Source organism: Antedon mediterranea, chromosome 7 (assembly GCF_964355755.1).
Source record: "Antedon mediterranea chromosome 7, ecAntMedi1.1, whole genome shotgun sequence".
Taxonomy (NCBI): Eukaryota; Metazoa; Echinodermata; class Crinoidea; order Comatulida; family Antedonidae; genus Antedon; species Antedon mediterranea.
The window spans coordinates 29,013,847-29,033,382 of record NC_092676.1 but is presented as its reverse complement, the minus strand read 5'-3'; the positions used below and the strand labels follow the sequence as shown (position 1 = coordinate 29,033,382).

Sequence of the window (19,536 nt, the reverse complement as noted above, 5' to 3'; positions counted from 1 at the left end):
ACCAAGTGATATCTGGTAAAGTATTGTACCAAGTGATATCAGGTAAAGTATTGTACCAAGTGATATCAGGTAAAGTATTGTACCAAGTGATATCAGGTAAAGTATTGTACCAAGTGATATCAGGTAAAGTATTGTACCAAGTGATATCTGGTAAAGTATTGTACCAAGTGATATCTGGTAAAGTATTGTACCAAGTGATATCTGATAAAGTATTGTACCAAGTGATATCTGGTAAATTATTGTACCAAGTGATATCTGGTAAAGTATTGTACCAAGTGATATCTGGTAAAGTATTGTACCAAGTGATATCTGGTAAAGTATTGTACCAAGTGATATCAGGTAAAGTATTGTACCAAGTGATATCTGGTAAAGTATTGTACCAAGTGATATCTGGTAAAGTATTGTACCAAGTGATATCAGGTAAAGTATTGTACCAAGTGATATCTGGTAAAGTATTGTACCAAGTGATATCAGGTAAAGTATTGTACCAAGTGATATCAGGTAAAGTATTGTACCAAGTGATATCTGGTATTATCCTAGTCAGGACATTGCAGAACGAGTGATGCTTTGGTTTCAGTGAAAATAAATGTTGGCTGACTCTAGTTGTGAGTACTGATGATGTCATATGTGGCAGAGACCAGGAAACATGCAAACTAACTAACTATCTTTCTTGACAAAAAAGTGTGATGTGCCCAAATATGGTAGTGATTTGCCCAAATATAGTAGTGATATGAATTAATCTATATATGTGCACATCACATTTTTTGTCAAACAAAATTTGATTGTGTAGACAGAGCTTTAAAACTTAATTTTGTCTTTTTACAGTGACAGTCAAATGTTCCTAAAGGATATAACACGAGGTGTTTTAGAAGGAAACAACGTCGGTTGGTTTAATTTCTCACGTCTTAAGAAGTTGATGCAGAACGAGAACCTTCGAGCACAAGTCATCAGTCAGCTTTATCCACAGGAGAACACAGTTACAGAGGATTACATTGAGGATATGGTAAGTACTTCAAGTCTCAGCCTCCTGTATGGGCAATTGTTTGTTCTGAGACTCATATTTCTTGAACAAAAGAAGAAATAGAACTAATATAGATTTGGTCCTGTGTCCAGTTAATGGTTCATTTATTCTATGCTATTATTCACAAACCTTAAAATTAAAAAACCATTCAAAATCTTAAATTAGTACTGTTTCTACAACTTTATTAGATATAACTCCGATTTGTTTGTTTCAATATATGTTTTTAGGCACATGTGGCCAAGGATTACCAATTGTAAATTAATCGGTGTCCTATTGTAAGATACAATGGCTATTTTGTAATGGGTTTGGAAACTTAGTAGGTTAGTGAAGTATTTAAACTTGTTGTTACAGAAAGTGACCAAACCAGTGTATAAAGGAGTGGTTTCAGTCCTTAAGGCCATCATAGCAGGCCTGGAGCATTCGTATGAGGTACATGCAGCCGGTGGAGTGGCGAGTGCCTTCGCTCTCCTTGAGATTGCCCACACTCACTACTTCGGTAAGGAGCCTGTTAAACCCGCCAAGGTGAAGGACACAAAGCATGCTGGGATTGTTGATGGGAGAGACAAGTCATTGTATGGGTACAGTGGTAGTGGTTATCGTAAACGTCTTGGTGGTGGGGCTATAAATACTCATAGTCTAAATGAGGACAACTTTATTGCGGCCATAGGTGAGAGGCTTAATGCTGTTGCTTTTGCTAGCTTCCCTCCCCCTGTTTTTTGTTTATCCCTCTCCCATATGTAAATCATTGGCAATTTTTTTCCACATTTTCTCATAACCAATTACCATTTGCACCCATTGTGAAACAGGGGATTCACTTTCATTTGTCTGGTTCAATAGATAGTACTTAGTGGTTCACTGTGTAAATATGTTTGTGGAAGGCAATATTTAGTTATTAAAGTTCTTATCAGTCAAGTACCTGTTGCTAAAATAGAAATGTTTTACTGGTACTGTACATCTTACATTATCACACTGTTCAACCCTTTTTAGGGCGAGAATCCCTTAAGACCCTCTTTGGTAAGACAAATGTAGTGTTAGAAAATTATTATAATCAAGGGTTTGGTAAAAGTACATCAACTGTTGCAATACCAGTTAAACAAATAACACAAGTTTCCTATCTTAATTGATAAAAACTATATGTTATTTTGCCACAACACTTAGTCGTCACTCATGACAATGAGGAATCACTTAATCAACATTTTCTTTACTACAGGGTTAGTGATGTATGTTTAAGGTTTGTATTGCGAATGGCTTGAGAAACCGATAATATTAACAATTAACATGCTTTTGAATAAGTCATGATACCTCACTTATAACTGAACATAAGGAAATGTCAAGCATTATTTTTACTTATAAAATAAAGTTATATCAGGGAGTTATATGTATGATATATGATATAAGGCCTACACATACAGTAGCTTGAGCTGTCTACACTATCAAACCAGTTTAGTGTGACGTGCCCAAATATGGTAGTGATATGCCCAAATATGGTAGTGATATGACATCATCAAGTCCATATATGTAGAAAGGTCAACAGTTATCATCAAGAAACCAAACGGTCTTAGCAAAGTCTTGAATACGAGGCTGTTTGTGTACAATAATCGTGGAAGAGTGAAATTATACTTTTCTGGTATAATTGAGTTTTTGAGCATTATCGCTTGATATTGTCCAGTAAAATCTAATGATCTCTAAAATACCAATCATATTTGTCTCATATATCATGTTGTATTTTCTCTCTGCACGCCCGCTATTTTGGAACAGAGAGTAAGCAAATCATTCATCCAAAATCATATTTCTCGATCCTTTCATTTCTTAGTTTGTCTTTCTACTGTCATACCTCTTGTTGTATATCTGCTGCTATGAAGTATTCTTTATTTAAATAAAAGCATTTTTAGTTTAAAGTATTTTTTTTTATTTAAGTCCTGACCATGTGACTTGTATATCTTGGTCATGTGATTAAATCTTGCACTTTTGTACACAGAAGCCTAGTGCATGTTGTAAAAGAAGATTTCATTTAATTTTTAGTTTTTAATCTACTAATATAACACTTTTTTCCCCGCACCTCATAAATTAAATAGTTCACCAAATGTTCTGATTTGTAACTTGTTTATTTAAACCAGTTATTTTTGCTATTTTTATATGAAAAAATAAATATAGCATTTAAAGATATTTTTCATTGACCCCCAAAAGAAATATATATTATATCATTTTTTAATATATAAATAAATTTACAGGCATAAAGAAACTTTAAACCACCCAGTGATATCTGGAAATTATTTAATTACATATATATTATTATATAATTATATTTAGATACAATCATAGTTTTAAATTATTTTGTAATGACAGTATTATACTAACAAGCATTCAATGTGTTATGTCTACAGAGTGTGTATACTATATTATTTTAACATAGTATCTTCTTTAGTACTTCCTTAAGTACTTATTTTGTAGTACGAGTCACTGTAGTATAGAGTATTGGCACTGTTAGCAGCACAATGTAGAAGAACTCTTTTATATTAATGTATCGCATTATTATCACAAATCTCCATTCCATTTTTAAAAAGACATTGCACCGCAACTTTGAATGGTGTCAACATTCTGATAATGCAGTATCTGAGATTGTTTTACAATACACTGACCATTTTAAACACTAGAAAGGCATTACTGGAAATTATCCATTCCGAAAATAGCTACCTTTAGACTAGACAACTTTCAAAATAGTAAATTCATTCTGCACATGCGCATAAACATGTGAACATGTGCAGAATAACATTTAGACTCAATAGCTGCGTTGTCTTGTAAAACAAAGGTACTGTACCTATCATAGTTTTTCAGAGTTCTTTTATATTACTGCTAGTGGTTAAAAGGTTATTATAGATTTAGTCATTTTCACTTTTTTTTTAGTTTAATATTCTTTGTATGAATTTTTTGTGCTCATCTTTGATGGTTTGTTGTGTGTCCAACATTTTTTAAAAACTTTATTTTCTTGCATGACTCCTTAAAATGGCTGTGGTCAGTTAAATGACCATGGTCAGTTTGTTGTGTTTGGCTTGTGGTTCATAACTGCTAAAATATGCTTTCATAAAATTGTGGTGGTTGAACAGAGATGGAAGGTGGTAGAGAAGGGTTTAAAATATCATATGGAGGGGGTTTAGATGCTGTAGTAAAAGATTTGAAAGGTTGAAGATGTGTGAAATGTTGTTTCGAAATGATATACGAAATGAATGGAATTTTGGGAAGGAAGTTGGTTGAAATATAAAAAATAGTAATAGTGTAGTAGACATGACAGTTTGTATGTAAGGTAGAGGAGGAAAGTATATTAACAGTGGACGAAGCAGGGATAGTGGCGAGTAAGAATATGGTGAATATGATGATACTATTGAGTGATATTATATAGTGAGGATTTTTTCTTATTGTTATATCTATACTTTATATTCTTTTTGATTTAAGATATCTTCCTCTGTATATCCAATCTTACATTAATGAATAATGTTCTATAGCAAATTCAATCAATTATCAAGTTTAACAACATAGCCGTTGGCATAAAATGTCAAAATATTAAAATTCAAATTTACCGTAATGTATGTCAACACTGTAACACATTATCAAAGATTAATTTTTACTTTAACAAACTTTTTTCAATGTTGCAATACTTTAATGTATATGTGTAACTTTTCCAGTTTTTGTAGCACGTTTTTATCTATTTTGTTTATTGAACAGGTTGGCAGCGTGGGAGAGCTCGCAACCAAAATGGAAGCCCAGTACCTGAAGAAAACGGTAAGAGGCATTGACATTTGCATAAATTTTGCATAATAAATTTGCATAATAAATTTCTAATTTGATATTTTCATACATCTTTGATTAAAAATACATTTTTGAAATATTTTCCTATTACAGTACATTTAGTTTTATTTCATTACATGCATGATTAGGTACTGATTTTTATTAATTTATTCATTTACTAATTTGCATATCTCATTACTAATTTACATAAAACTTGCGATTAGAAGGTAGTAAAGATGACGGTGGCAATAACAGTTCATATGAGATGATTGAAGAGAATGAGGCGCCCATTGGTGGTCAAACTGGAGCTGGAGTCTTTGGCGCTGTTGGAATTGCGGCGGGCGTGGCTGTCACCGGTATGTGTTTTGGTCATGTTTTAACATCCATTTTGTCACCGACATTTGCAACATTTATCCAATCTATAACATTATCTTTCACTATTTGGTTCCAACTGGTAGCATTACTTTATTATCACATTATGCATTATTATAAAATAGATAATATAAATATATATTAATGATATATATTGATAATAATATTATATAAAATAATAAACTTCTATTACTTCACCATGTACCTGGCATTATCTCCTGCTATATTACTAGCAACACAGAAGAATTCAACACTAATAACTAACTACTAATAAATTAATGTAAAAAACTTAAAGAAAACAAATCATTTAAACTTATAAAATATGTGTATTTATGATTTATTTTCTTGCATTTTAAAACTCCTCAAAACCGAATACTACATAATTTTCATTTCACCATTTTTGTTATGTTCATATTCTAATGACATCTTTTGCATTCCATAGCTAAATCATATAGCATATTTTAATATCCTCTGTTAAATGACATTCTTCGTGCCCTCTCCCCCAGCTTTTGAAAGTTTAATGAGACTTGGTAAGACAAACTCACATTATACGCTGCTACCACTCAAGTCATGTGATATTGTGGCCATGCTGGTGCTCTAACTTTGTCTATGATTTTTAATGTAATAATAAAGAACTTAGTCATGTCAATTAAAAACAAGTTTTTTAATTACTCTTAGAGTTTGATAATATTTTAGAAATGTGAAAACAAATGTAAAACAAAACACTAGAACCTGTGGGAAAATCTTAATGTTTAGATAATGTGCTTTCACTGGAACATTAATTTGGCTCTCATCACAATCGGTCAACACATTCTTTATAACCTATGAAACAATAATTAAAGTAGCCTTTTGTCAATATTTTGGTACACATATCACATGTGGAAATATTGAATAAATTGAATATTTTATGCTTGCTTTATTTTACTAATACTTTTATGTTTGTTTATGTTTTAATTCAAAAGGGATGTTCAATTTTGTATTAAATTACAGGACCTTAAAAACTAGTCTTTTGTTTTTACATTGACTATGGTAGTTCAGTAACAGTTTAAAATTCACCATTTCTCATCATTTTAGTGAAGATTTGTTATTACCTCTGCCAAAGAGGTTATATATTTTTTTATACTAATTTTATGTGTCATATCATTTCTATGATTCTTTATCTATTTCAAAAATTATTTCAACTTCTGTCATCAGCAACATTACAACATTACAACATTACAACATTACAACATTACAACATTACAACATCACGACATCACAACATCACAACAATACAACATTACAACATTACAACATTACAACAATACAACAATACAACAATACAACATTACAACATTACATTATATTTTAAAGAGACAAATCACATTTTTCATTTTCTAACCATATTGTATTTTTTCCATGAAATATGATTAAAAACTGTGTGATATCTTAATAACTTTCTTCTACTACTTCTTTCTAAATCATTTACAATTTACAATTCTCTTTTTCAGTTGTTTACTAATAATCGTTTCTGCTTACTTTGCTGTGAAACATTGTATTCATTTAGCATGTATATGTTATATACTATTTCTTCAGATGTTCTCTATTACTTATACAATACATATCAACATTTTCTTAATCAAAGGCAGGGAATAATTTCGCCAGTGTAGCATAGCAAAAAGCTATACAAAACAATCTTATTGGTACACATTTCTAAAATTACGTAGCAAAAAATACAATTCAAAACTGCTTCGTGACTCAAAAATCAGTTTGATTAGCCATATTGCTAGTTGACATTTTTCCCTGAAGGGTTACCCACGTTCACATTCCTACAGAGTTTTATTTCATACATATCCAACTGGATTACAGAATGCAGTCAATGTTCTATAAAATAATACATTATTCTTCTTACATTACATTTCAAATTTGTTAGGGATCTTGTCATAAATTATTCTACTGCAATAGAGTGCGTGGCTGAGCGGTTAGAACCGTAATACGTAGCCATAACATCGGCAAGGGTTCGAGACTCGCTTGCTCCATGGTTCTGGTGGTAGAACAAGTCTTCTCGGATAAGGACTATAAACCGTAGGTCCAGTGTACACATCTAGCTCATGTGCACTTTAAAGAACCTAGTACATCTTTCGAGACGAGTAGGGGGTTACCCTGGTGTACTAGTAAACACACAGCCACTGATTATAACTGGGCCCTCTGGGAGACCAGTCTTTGACTGAAGAGGTCGCCCAGTATAAATAAAATATTTCAATTCAATAACTACATTCAATGTACAAGTCTATGATGCAGTCAATAACTAATGGTAGCTTGCTATCATAACCATAAACTGGTTAAAGAGTAAATGTATTACTTCAGTAGAATCATTTTTGACAATTGGTCACCCCTTAAAAGAAAAAGAATCCAAAACCAAACATGTCTTAACACTTCAATATATCAAATGCTCTTGAAAGTAAAACTTATAAAATAATACTAATTAGATATTTATTTAAACTAAAATCTAAAATTACTTCTATTATACCATTTAGCATGTGTGTTTCTTATAAAAAAAAAATTGTGTATTTATCGATTTATTATCTATTTCCACTGAATATGGTAAAAATTTGTCCTTAAACAGCATGCCAATGTCAGTCACTTTTGGGCCAAGGTGCCAGAAATATTCTTGTAGCTGTACTAAATTTGCTAACTATAAATACAAGCAGGGAAGAGTGAAAGTCCACCTTCCCTGCTACAAGAGAACATTTTATACAAATGAATAGATGACCTCATTTGCATAGTTGCTCTATCGTGACCTTAATAAAAACATTTACCATATTCAGTGGAACATTAAGCTCTTTCTATCTCTCTATCTAGCATGCTCTATTTCTAACCATTTGTGTATTTTTTTCTTTGTGCTGCTGTAAATTTGCTGGTGCTACGATGCTGCACGCTTTTTCATCCAAATTTAAAGGAGGTTTGTTCATACTCATGTTTATTATTTTTTACCCAAATTTCTCAGCTTTATTCAAATGAGCTTTACCCACATGTTTGCTTTAATATGCAAATGAGCTTTACCCCCATGTGTGCTTTATGTAAATGAGCTTTACCCACATGTTTCCTTTATGCAAATGAGCTTTACCCACATGTTTGAATATGCAAATGAGCTTTACCCACATGTTTTGCTTTATTTTTACACCCTGTACTGTGTTTCCCATCAAAACTGCTTAGTAATAATATTCAGGGCAAATCATTACATGTTTTAATGTTGCTTTCCTAGGATGTGTTTTGGGAGTATAATCGGCAACATACTTGGTTTATTACATTAATATGAGATTACTTTAGCACATTATAGTAATCACAACATTAACATTATCACATTAATGTATTTATATGCACTATAATGTTATTTTGGTGGAATTACTTTTGTTAAAATAAATGCTTTTAACTGATGAATATTTATGTTGTAAAATGTGATGAAATAAGAACAATTTTTTTCACTACTGAAATCATCTATTTAGAATTAAAAGCCTATTAAGAAAAATTTATTAACAACTCCTCGGTCTTACTACTATTTGTCAGAGTAGGTGTGTAGCTTAATATTTGTCAGAATTTACTGTAATGCTCACAGATGTCTATTTTTAACATTTCACTTTAAACTTGTGTCTTAAGCACTGTCTACAATATCAAACTAGTTTGACAAAAAAGTGTGATGTACCCAAATATGGTAGCGATATGACATCATCATGTCGATATATGGGCACATTACATTTTTTTGTTAAATAAAGTCTTATAGTGTAGACAGAGCTTTACTGTGTTTGTTTTCAATATATTATAATGTATGGGAAATGTGTTTCTTTTGGCAATGTTTTCTGTATGAAGTCATGCTGTTGGTTTTAAGAGTTAACTTGCAGTTTTTAAGTTCTATTGTTGGAGTGTAAAGCAAGTAGGATTATTATCAAAATAATTGTAGATGCTTATATTTATATTCTCTGATGTTTTTCAACTCCTTTTGGATCTTCTATTGTATTAAATATTTTTACATAAAATGTTTCAACATTTATAGGCGCAATGGGAAGTAAAATAGACACTACCCCTCTGACAGGAAACTCACCAGTTAAATCAAAAAGTTCCGCAACCGAAGACGCAGCTCTTGAACAGCCTGTCAAGAGTCGTAGAAAACGTTCATTAAGCATGGATTCGGAGGCCTCCGAGGGCAGCACGCTCGTCAGCAATACAAGTTCGGAAACAATGGGTAATGATGACAGTGATCTAAGTTATAATGACGGAGATGGGAGGTCACACAACAGGTCACGGATTAACCATCAGTCTATAAGACCGGTGTCTGACAGTGAGATTGAGTTGAATCGGGATGTAAGCATTTTGTTATTTTTCTTATTTGTTTGTATTTTAACTCAGACTTTGCCCATTTAAGGTAGATATAGTAGCTTTTTTTCTTAAATTGGATTCAAATTTTCTATCAATCTAAAAAAAGAGATGTACTTTGAAATTAATCTTTTGTAGGTTAATCGTCATGGTGACCCACTAATATCTTTCTATTGTTTATTTATAGGTAAGTTTGACTGTAAGTCCACCTCATCCCATCAGTACATTAACTGCCAAGAGCTGCTTCAGTGCAGGGTTCAGATATCACAAAAACAAGATGATTTCAACAGACTCAGACAATGCTGATGGTATACTGAGGCACTATGTCTTTGAGGCGTTAATAGGTAAAAATAACGTATACAATACGACTGAAAAATTTATTATATAGTACGGTTATAATGTCAAACTTCAATTTTGTCTTGTATACCGTACTGTATTGAAGCGAGTGAGTGGTCAAGACAATCGACAAAGGGCTGAGGCGCACTCGCTTCATGGTTCTGGCTGTTGAATGATACACTAAGTCTAAGATAAAGGTCCTGTGTATACAAAATGTTATTGTGCAGTTTAAAAGACCCATGCTTCTTTCAGAATAGTAGTGTTCCACTGGTCCATCTCAGCCCCTGTAATCCAAATTTAAAAGACCCATGCTTCTTTCAGAATAGTAGTGTTCCACTGGTCCATCTCAGCCCCTGTAATCCAAATTTAAAAGACCCATGCTTCTTTCAGAATAGTAGTGTTCCACTGGTCCATCTCAGCCCCTGTCATAAATATATTTGCTGAATATTACGTTACCCACAGCAGCAGTTTTGCAGTAATTTGCCTTTGAGTTTACATATAATATACAATTGTTAATAAAACAATGAATGTTTATTATTTGTATCAGGTAAGGACAGATCTACTTTATGGGACCAGCTGCAGTTCTGGGAGGATGCGTACCTGGATGCGGTTGCCGCGGAGAGAGATGCAGTAGGAATGGATCAAGGACCATCAGAGATGATCCATCGATATGAATCACTCGGACAAACCGATAAGAAACGACTTGAGGAAGATGAAGACAAGTTGTTATCCGGTGGGTAATATTGATATTCTGCTATAAATATCATTCATGACTTTTATTTAAGTTATCCCAATTATTAAAGCTTGGTTTTCATTAGGATGCAAGTATGTAAAGCACAACATATGTAATTTGAAGAATAAAGATCAATAGATTATCTGTCTAGATAACTGTCGCTCAATTCGCTTGTGCTTTTCTTGCGTTTCTGTGTTGCATCTTAGTTTAAAGCTCTATGCTATTTAACCAGTTTGACAAAAAAAGTGTGATGTGCACAAATGTGGTAATGATATGCTTAAATATGATAGTGATATGCTTAACTATGGTAGTGATATGCCTAAATATGGTAGTGATATGCTTAAATATGGTAGTGATATGCCTAAATATGGTAGAGATATGCTTAAATATGGTAGTGATATGACATCATCATGTCCATATATGGGCACATCACATAAATTTGATAGTGTAGACAGCTGTCTTAGAGCCTTAGAAGTTCAAATGCTTCACACTACAAAAAACTAATCCTAGAAAAATATTTAGATTATAACAAATCTATTAATTATTAATTGTATTTTCCTTTTACAGATACCTTGTACAACATGATAGCCTTTATGGTAATGTTAAAGGTACCAAAACCAGATATTAAGAAGAAGGTTCGCCGTCTCCTTGGTAAATCCCACATAGGATTAAAGCACAGTGCTGCTGTTAATAATCTACTGGATCAGATTAATAATCTTGTAAGTTAATCCTAGTGTTGGTGAGTGTATTGGTGAGTGAATGTCTTTAGTGGTATAGCAGGTTTAATGTTTTGATGATGTTGGTGTTTACCAGTGAAACTAGTAGATATGTCAAGGTTCAGAGTTGGCATGTTGTTGTTACTATAGTGAAACTAGTAGATATGTCAAGGTTCAGAGTTGGCATGTTGTTGTTACTATAGTGAAACTAGTAGAATGTATGTCAAGGTTCAGAGTTGGCATGTTGTTGTTACTATAGTGAAACTAGTAGATATGTCAAGGTTCAGAGTTGGCATGTTGTTGTTACTATAGTGAAACTAGTAGATATGTCAAGGTTCAAAGTTGGCATGTTGTTGTTACTATAGTGAAACTAGTAGATATGTCAAGGTTCAGAGTTGGCATGTTGGTGTTTACCAGTGAAACTAGTAGATATGTCAAGGTTCAGAGTTGGCATGTTGTTGTTACTATAGTGAAACTAGTAGATATGTCAAGGTTCAGAGTTGGCATGTTGTTGTTACTATAGTGAAACTAGTAGATATGTCAAGGTTCAGAGTTGGCATGTTGTTTTTACTATAATGAAACTAGTAGATATGTCAAGGTTCAGAGTTGGCATGTTGTTGTTACTATAGTAGTTGTGTTGCTTAGTGTTGTCATAGTTAATAAAATATTCCTAGTCTTAGATTATATCATTTTATTTTTTAGCATGGCAATGACATTGACCTTCGACCTTCAGGAAGTCGTCAGATGCGTAAACATTCATTTGTTGTTCACGCAGGCAGTGACAACAAGGGAGACGTTCTTTTTATGGAGGTATTCATGTTTTTCTAAAAAGTTTTTTCTTTCATAATTTTTTCCTGTTGACCCCTTTGACCTCAAATGTCTCGTGTATTTTCAGGTTTGCGATGATTGTGTAATTATCCGTAGTGGCAATGGCGCCATCTGTGATCGTTGTTGGTACGAGCAACTAATCAACATGACATTCTGTCCGAAAACTAAAGTGCTGTGTCTTGGAAGACAAGTTCATGGAGAAACTCGTCTTGATAAATTCTACACGAAAAAGGTTTGTTATATTTACACAAATACAGGTATATGATGCTATACAGTCAACTCTCCCAATACCCTTCTCTCTGAAAACCAAAAACTCTTCCAAAACCAGACTTTCCTTGGTGACCAAAGGGTCCCAAACTCCCTTTTACCATTAAAAACACTAAAACTTTCAGGAAAACGAGACATATTTGGCCAGCCCAAAGGTGTCTGGTATTGGGAGAGTAGACTGTATTTAAATTATCAAGTACAATACTGTTTCCTGGTTGGCTACTGTGTTTTTTGTCTGCTCCTCTACAACATCAATTTTAATAGTTAAATGTTGTTTTTTTCCAGTGCAAAGAACTATATAACTGTATAAAGGAAAGTATGGAGAAAGCAGCCAGTAAACTCAAAAACGGAATGTCTGGAGGTAAAACAAAGCAACCACCAAGTTAGCTCATGTTTCTATATTTTCACCATATAATATTAAATCTAGCATATCTATTATGTATGATGATATCCAAAGAAAAATAACTGAATGCTATGTGAAGAAACAGCGAGTCCATTCAGGCCAAGTTATTTACCTGGGTTGGATGTTGACCTACTCACCAATGTTAGGAATAATTGGCACAGGAAACTAACTTACACGAGTAAATACTCAATTATTTAGTTTTATACTTTAAGTTTTTTTACATGAATTTTTTTTAATATTCTTTTTTTATTTTCAAGAACCTGAACTTGGAGGAGAATTTCCAATTCAAGATATGAAAACTGGTGAGGGTGGTCTTCTACATGTAACTATGGAAGGCATTGGACTGAAATTCTCACGTTCAAAGGTCAGTTTAAACAAGCACAATGAATAAATGATTAAAGTGTCTTATTCTTGTAGTTGAATACTATTCAAATCCCTGTGGCATGAAAGAAGTGCATGTTGATACCAAATGCTACATTTATGTGTTGTTCCATACTCTTTTATCATTCTAAATAAAAGATTTTATTTTGTAACAAGACTTGAATCAAAATCGAGAAAGGCCACTCATGACCACATCATAACTATTCTCTACCCTTGCTTGAAATCTATACCATTCCTGATGCTACTTGAAGAAGCTAAATTATTTTATGAAATTTGTATGCTTTTTTTCATCAGTCATCAGCAGATTCGTAGAATGCAAACGGATGTCGAAACGACATCTTCTATAAGCTGCGGCATGAATGTAAATGTTAGGATATTGTTACATGTGCTTTTGTTTTGTTAAATACATTCAAAATGATCAACAATCTTCAAAATATTTACGTTTAGTTTCACATGAAAATGTGTAGTTTGTAATTACAATTATGGTTGTTTAATCATAATTTCCATAGTGATATAAAAAAGGGGTTTTGACAACTTTTTAATATGTTTTATTCATTTAAATAATGATTAATTATGCTAATTAAGTAAATATGCATGTTAATACAGGTGGATAATAATGAAATGTGTTCCCAGTTTGAAACAAGAGGAGATGAGTGGCGATAGAGTTGTTAAGAGCCTGTGCCAACTTTTAAACTTTTTTCACATTTTGTTTTCTTTTTTTTCTCACATTACAATATGCATGGCAGGACAAAGAGGTATATTCTATGTTAAAAACCATTTGTTTTGAAGCTAAGCTTCTGTTACCATAGCGACACTACTCTATTTAACTCAACTTGTGTAAAATAACAAAATGTAAAATATAAACAAATTGAACTTATTAATTCTAATTAACCAACATATTTATAATAATCAAAGCTTTTATTAATTTCATGAGATATCACAAAGTACATAAATCATTCAAAATATTTTATCCTTCAAAATCCTGCAAAAGATATTTTTTTACCAAAATTTGATGCCCTAACACTACAAATTGAGAATTTTCTAAATTAAATTGTTAGTAATATTGCCTACTACAAATTGAGAGTTTTCTATAAATGAAATTGTTGTTAGTATAGTACACTAGTTGATTTTTGATGGTAGTGTGGTTCTGCAACCCTTTGTGATCCTTGCCTCTCCATATTGTCTGCCTTACTGTTCAAACCTAATTAATCCACCTTGTTTGCAGCTTACATATGTACTTTTTTTGTGATATTATTTTCTATTTTTTTTTTTCTTAAGTTTATTTTTACATGAGTACTTACTGTTTCTTTGGGTCGTTTGTTGTGTTTTGTATTCATCATTGTAACAGGTTTTAGTTAGAATGGTATTCATCATTGTAACAGGTTTTAGTTAGAATGGTAAGAATTATGTCTTGAAAGCATGCATGTAGAACAACATGACTGGGATATTGTTAATTAAAACCCGAGTCCATCATCAAAGCAATTTGTATATTATCTGATAATTATTAAAATCCATGCATTTTTACTGGACAAACTTAATGCTAACTCTTGTATTTGGCTGTACCCATTTGTGGTGATTTATTCTCGGGCCACGTGATCTGGTGTTGGTGTAAAAATATGTATGTTGGCTGGAGTGAGTCGTTTTGTTGGGGTGGGCGTGTTAACTTGGAAAATAAATTGGTTTTTAGAAGTAGAATTTGGTTTTACTGTAGAAAGATGTTCAGTGCATTTACTTTCAAAAGAAGTACTAAGAATTGTTTTAAATTTAGTTATATTAATATCTTTTATGAATATAAATCCATTGGATTTTAAAATTGGTTTTTAATATTTATTTTTACAACAAAAAGTTACTCGATCAAAAATGTATATTTTGTCAATTCATTGTCTAGTACTGTAGCTTGGGGTTGATGGTATATTTAGGATTTGTAATGTATTGTCTATATGTTGGGATATTATTTTAGTAGTGGCATAGAGATATTAGTATCTCTATGTTAGAGGTAATGTAGAACCTGTGTTGGGATATAGTTAATTGTTGGTAAATGTTTGTGTTCAGGATTCAAATGTTGTGAAATATTATGTAATTACAAGAAACATAGTGTAATAGAATGTTTATTACATTGATTATAATCATATAAAATAATATTCCTATTCCATTCAATAATAATTTAATATTCCTGGCATCATTAATACTATATCATTGAATACTATATTATACACTTTTTAAAATAACTATTCACTCTTATATAAATTGAGGGTTTCTTACTTTATATTACAGGGGTGGATCCAGTATTATTTACAAATGTATAACATTCACAATTATCCCATCAATAGGGGGAATCCCTCCCCTTCCTCCACCTTGGATCCTCCACTGTATTGAATATGTTTATTCATTTCGGCATTTATTTGAACTTTTGTTCTTAATGGCATTTTGGGCATATTACATAGATCTTTTATATTTCATACACTAAAATATATGATATGATAATTGTTTGAATGTTTGAATATATGATTTATATATCATTATATATTTGTTATGGGAATGACTCTTCTGTAGTCTGTAGTAATGTTTAAATGCTTGATATCTGCTCCCTACTTTTACAGAAACAAAGAATTAAACTTTTCTTTAAAAAAAACATTTCATACAATTTGTAGCGATGTCATTGTCATATTCTGATTATGTTATTTATTAATATTTTATTAATTTTTCAGGCATTTATTGAATTGAAAGATATTAAGGAGTACAAGACAAAGAATGACATTTTTATTTTACATGAATATGGTAAGTTGACTCAGCATATAATGTTCAACAAGGTGTGGAATATCTTTGTCATATTTTTATTTTATTTTTTTAAATTTTATTGATTACAATTACAAACAAACCAACAATGATAGTAACCACCAAACATGTTTGGATAACAAAAATACATTTCAATATGCTGAGGTATATCTACTAAAGTCAATGTGTGGAGTCATCATTTTTAATTTGTGGGTACCATTTACAAGGTGTTTCACACCGGTCCGGTGCCGTCAAATCAAATCAAACGCAGTTTCATTTTCACGATCGATATGCGCGTAGCTGCGTGAAAGCTAAACATTTACGTTCGATTTGATTTGCCAGCACCGGACCTGAAACGCGCTGGAACAGGTGTGAAAGACTGTTCATAATAGTGATTACTATAACATGCTTGCTCAGGGCCTTAGTTCAACTCCTTGTAAAAACCACTACAAATGATATTTCTAATACTCCAATTATTAACTATTATCATTCATTTGGTTTTGATAGATTCATCCAATAAGAATTTGATCAAGCGCCGATTCCGATCATCGATGGCGAGTGACATTGGTTATGCCATGCTTTGTGTGTTTTCATACGTTGCAGCAGCCAAAAGTGGAGATGCTACCAACCGCAAAGAACATGAGGCTAAAATGGCAAGCACAAGATTGGAATACATGAAAGCAATCTAGTGGGATTGTCACCAATGGTTAGAGCAACCTAATAGGATTGTCACCAATGTAGAAAGCAACCCTGTGGGGTTGTCACCAATAGAGAGAACAACCTAATAGGATTGTCACCAATGGAGAGAGCAACCTAATAGGATTGTCACCAATGGAGAAAGCAACCTAGTGGGATTGTCACCAATGGTTAGAACAACCTATGGGATTGTCACCACTGGAAAAAACGCACCCTATGCGATTGTCACCAATGGACAAAGCAATCTATGGGATTGTCACCAGTGGATAGAGCAACCCAATGGGATTGTCACCAATGGATAGAGCAACCTAATGGGATTGTCACCAATGGAGAAAGCAACCTAATGGAATTGTCACCACTGGCAAAATTTAATGGGATTTTTACCAAAGCAACCTAATGGGATTGTCACCAATGAAAAAAGTAACCTGGTGGGATTGTCACCAGTGGAAGAGGCAACCTAATTGGATTGTCACCACTGCAAATAAGCACACTTATTGGAAATTGTCACTATTGAAGGATCCTTTCAAAATCTAGTTGTCCTGTTTGGTTTATGCTTTATATTTACTAGTTGGTCCTTTAAAGGCATTCTAAGTCCAATGCTATTTATCTATCTCTATGCTGTAAAAATAACAACTCAACGATTAATAAACCTATACTAGAAAATCTGATCTTATTTATTTGAAATTATTAAAATGTATTCCTAAACTACGATGGATTTAAGAAGCATTCTTATTTATCAACCCTTTTCTCTAGATAATTAATGTAATGACTCAATATATTAAAAATATTTATGAGGTGAGGGGACTGTATTGTGTGTATCTGTAATATTGTGCAATATTCATATTCCCCTTCAAAAGTGATTCTAGATAATGAAAATAAAATTTAAATAGCAATAGTATAATTATGTCTATAGTATAAATTGCATAAATATCTAATTTATATATTAATGCTATAAATAATATTGCTTAAATATTTTGAAAAATAAAATATGTATTATGAATGAAAATAGTAAAACTAAGGCAGTTAAATCTCCTTGGTGCATCGTATATGGGATGGTATGGTAAAAATATATTTGTATTTACATAATGTATTTTATTTTTTACTTTCTTATTTAATAGTTGTAAAAGATATTAAATCATTTTGTTAGAATAAAGTATACGAATTATAATAGATGTTTTTATTTAAATTTTATTATTTTTAGGTATGGCAATTTTTGTTTGCTCTGTGAATTCCGCCAGTATTCGTTTGTAATAAATTTATCGTATGTGTAGAAATTATGAAGGTGTTTGCTTTTTGTTGTTTTACGAATGGTTTTCAATTTAATCTATTACCCAACACAAATTAAAAGAGAGTCTGCACAAATTAAGATATCCGAATTAAAGATTGTATGAATGGAGGAAACAATAAATGAATGAATGACATTGTTTAGGATACAGAAAAAGGATATAGTGTCCGAGAAAGAAAGAACATGACCATTGTTGGTTAATTCAGACCTTACCGTTTACGTTTCACAGTCTTTGTCATAATATGAAATTTGTCTTCTTGTTGCGAAAAAGACAGAAAAGAAAAAAATCGCAAAACTAATGCACTAGATTTTTTTTATGTCAACCATGAGTATGAGGGCAGAAGGGGATTTAAGTTATAATTTTCCGACACAAATAAAGAGAAATATGTTTAGCTGATTATACTGTAAACAAAAATGATGTACTTTTTTCTTTTATTATTGTGTAAGATGTTTTGGAGTTATAGTAAAAAAAAAGTATAGTATTGTACGCATGAGTGCGTTTAGCATAAACTACTCGAGGTATATTCAGAGCCTCATTCTGACAATGGAGCGTTCTCTACTTCTCTACGGAGCGCCATTTATGCCTTTATTTACTTCGGAAATAGAAATAGTACTACGGCAACTGGTCCAGTCACTGAATTTTAATATATTTTGTATGTTAATACACTTTGCTTCCCTGGTGGCAAATTGGGTTCAATTGAGCACAGTGGTATATTTATATTCATTATTTTATTTATTTATTTTTTTAATTATTTTTTATTTAAAAAAAAAATATCCGTAGAGGTTGGAACCCAATCTACTAGAGCTAAGAGCACCCAAAGCTGAGCATTACCCGTTAGGCCACAAAGTAGTACATGACTGAACAGATGATAATAGTCTATTTATACGTGTATTACGTAATTCATCATTTCATTATAAATATCACATTAACCTTGTTAATACCAAATTGATCAGTTAGCTCAGGCACCTGAGCGGCGTGTTGACAACACGTATGTCGTGGGTTCGATTCCCACGCTGGTCGGTGGAATAGAGTTAAAGGCATGCGGCCACTGTGTTTGGGGTTCACAGAATTATACGTCCCCCTTTCCACCACACATCATGAGGCGAAAACATCAATGCATCTGGTGATGTGCTGGAAACGACCCCAAAAGGCTGTGGCAGGGCCTTAGTGCTGAGGCAGGGAGAGCACATTTAACATCTTTTTTTTTTATTTAATTTTTTTTTCAATCTGTATTCGATCTCATAAATGTTATGTTTGCCGCCCTCAATTAAAAAAATGAATTTTATATTTTCATCGCAGGTCACCGAAACGGTTTGGTATGTAGTGCGTTGTTATTCAAAGGTTGTGCAGGTGTAGTGGGAAAGATGGTTTTTGTCATTCGCGGTCAACACGCCACACTGTTAAATTTTGATTTTGTTAATCAATGTTGCTACATTGGTAGCGAAAATGTCCGATTCATGCAAGACATAGTATTGTATAGGCTTAATGTTGATTATGAATAAACTGTTATGGTAGTTGGTGTATATGGCCGCACCGTCCTCAGAATAAACATGTTTTAAACAGATAGTTTGTCTCCGATGGTTTTTGTA

At 32.4% G+C, this 19,536-nt stretch overlaps 1 protein-coding gene across 6 annotated transcripts in view; it reads left to right on the top strand.

Moving 5' to 3' along the window:
• The window catches only part of LOC140054569 (MAP kinase-activating death domain protein-like), a 38,705-nt gene extending 20,790 nt beyond the window's left edge, over nucleotides 1-17,915 (top strand). For 2 of the 6 annotated variants that reach the window (XM_072099610.1, XM_072099604.1), the window contains 14 exons: nucleotides 826-1,003; nucleotides 1,373-1,688; nucleotides 4,742-4,798; nucleotides 5,029-5,160; nucleotides 9,207-9,514; nucleotides 9,714-9,870; nucleotides 10,410-10,595; nucleotides 11,163-11,314; nucleotides 12,014-12,121; nucleotides 12,207-12,371; nucleotides 12,692-12,788; nucleotides 13,067-13,173; nucleotides 15,899-15,968; nucleotides 16,473-17,915. In XM_072099610.1, the coding sequence (XP_071955711.1) occupies nucleotides 826-1,003; nucleotides 1,373-1,688; nucleotides 4,742-4,798; nucleotides 5,029-5,160; nucleotides 9,207-9,514; nucleotides 9,714-9,870; nucleotides 10,410-10,595; nucleotides 11,163-11,314; nucleotides 12,014-12,121; nucleotides 12,207-12,371; nucleotides 12,692-12,788; nucleotides 13,067-13,173; nucleotides 15,899-15,968; nucleotides 16,473-16,654 (2,215 nt within the window). In that variant the 3' untranslated portion in view covers nucleotides 16,655-17,915. Of the gene's footprint in view, nucleotides 1-825; nucleotides 1,004-1,372; nucleotides 1,689-4,741; nucleotides 4,799-5,028; nucleotides 5,162-9,204; nucleotides 9,515-9,713; nucleotides 9,871-10,409; nucleotides 10,596-11,162; nucleotides 11,315-12,013; nucleotides 12,122-12,206; nucleotides 12,372-12,691; nucleotides 12,789-13,066; nucleotides 13,174-15,898; nucleotides 15,969-16,472 lie in introns of all 6 variants that reach the window. The other 4 variants (XM_072099608.1, XM_072099607.1, XM_072099606.1 and 1 more) reach the window with 3 other exon arrangements.
• Nucleotides 17,916-19,536: the final 1,621 nt, after the last annotated feature.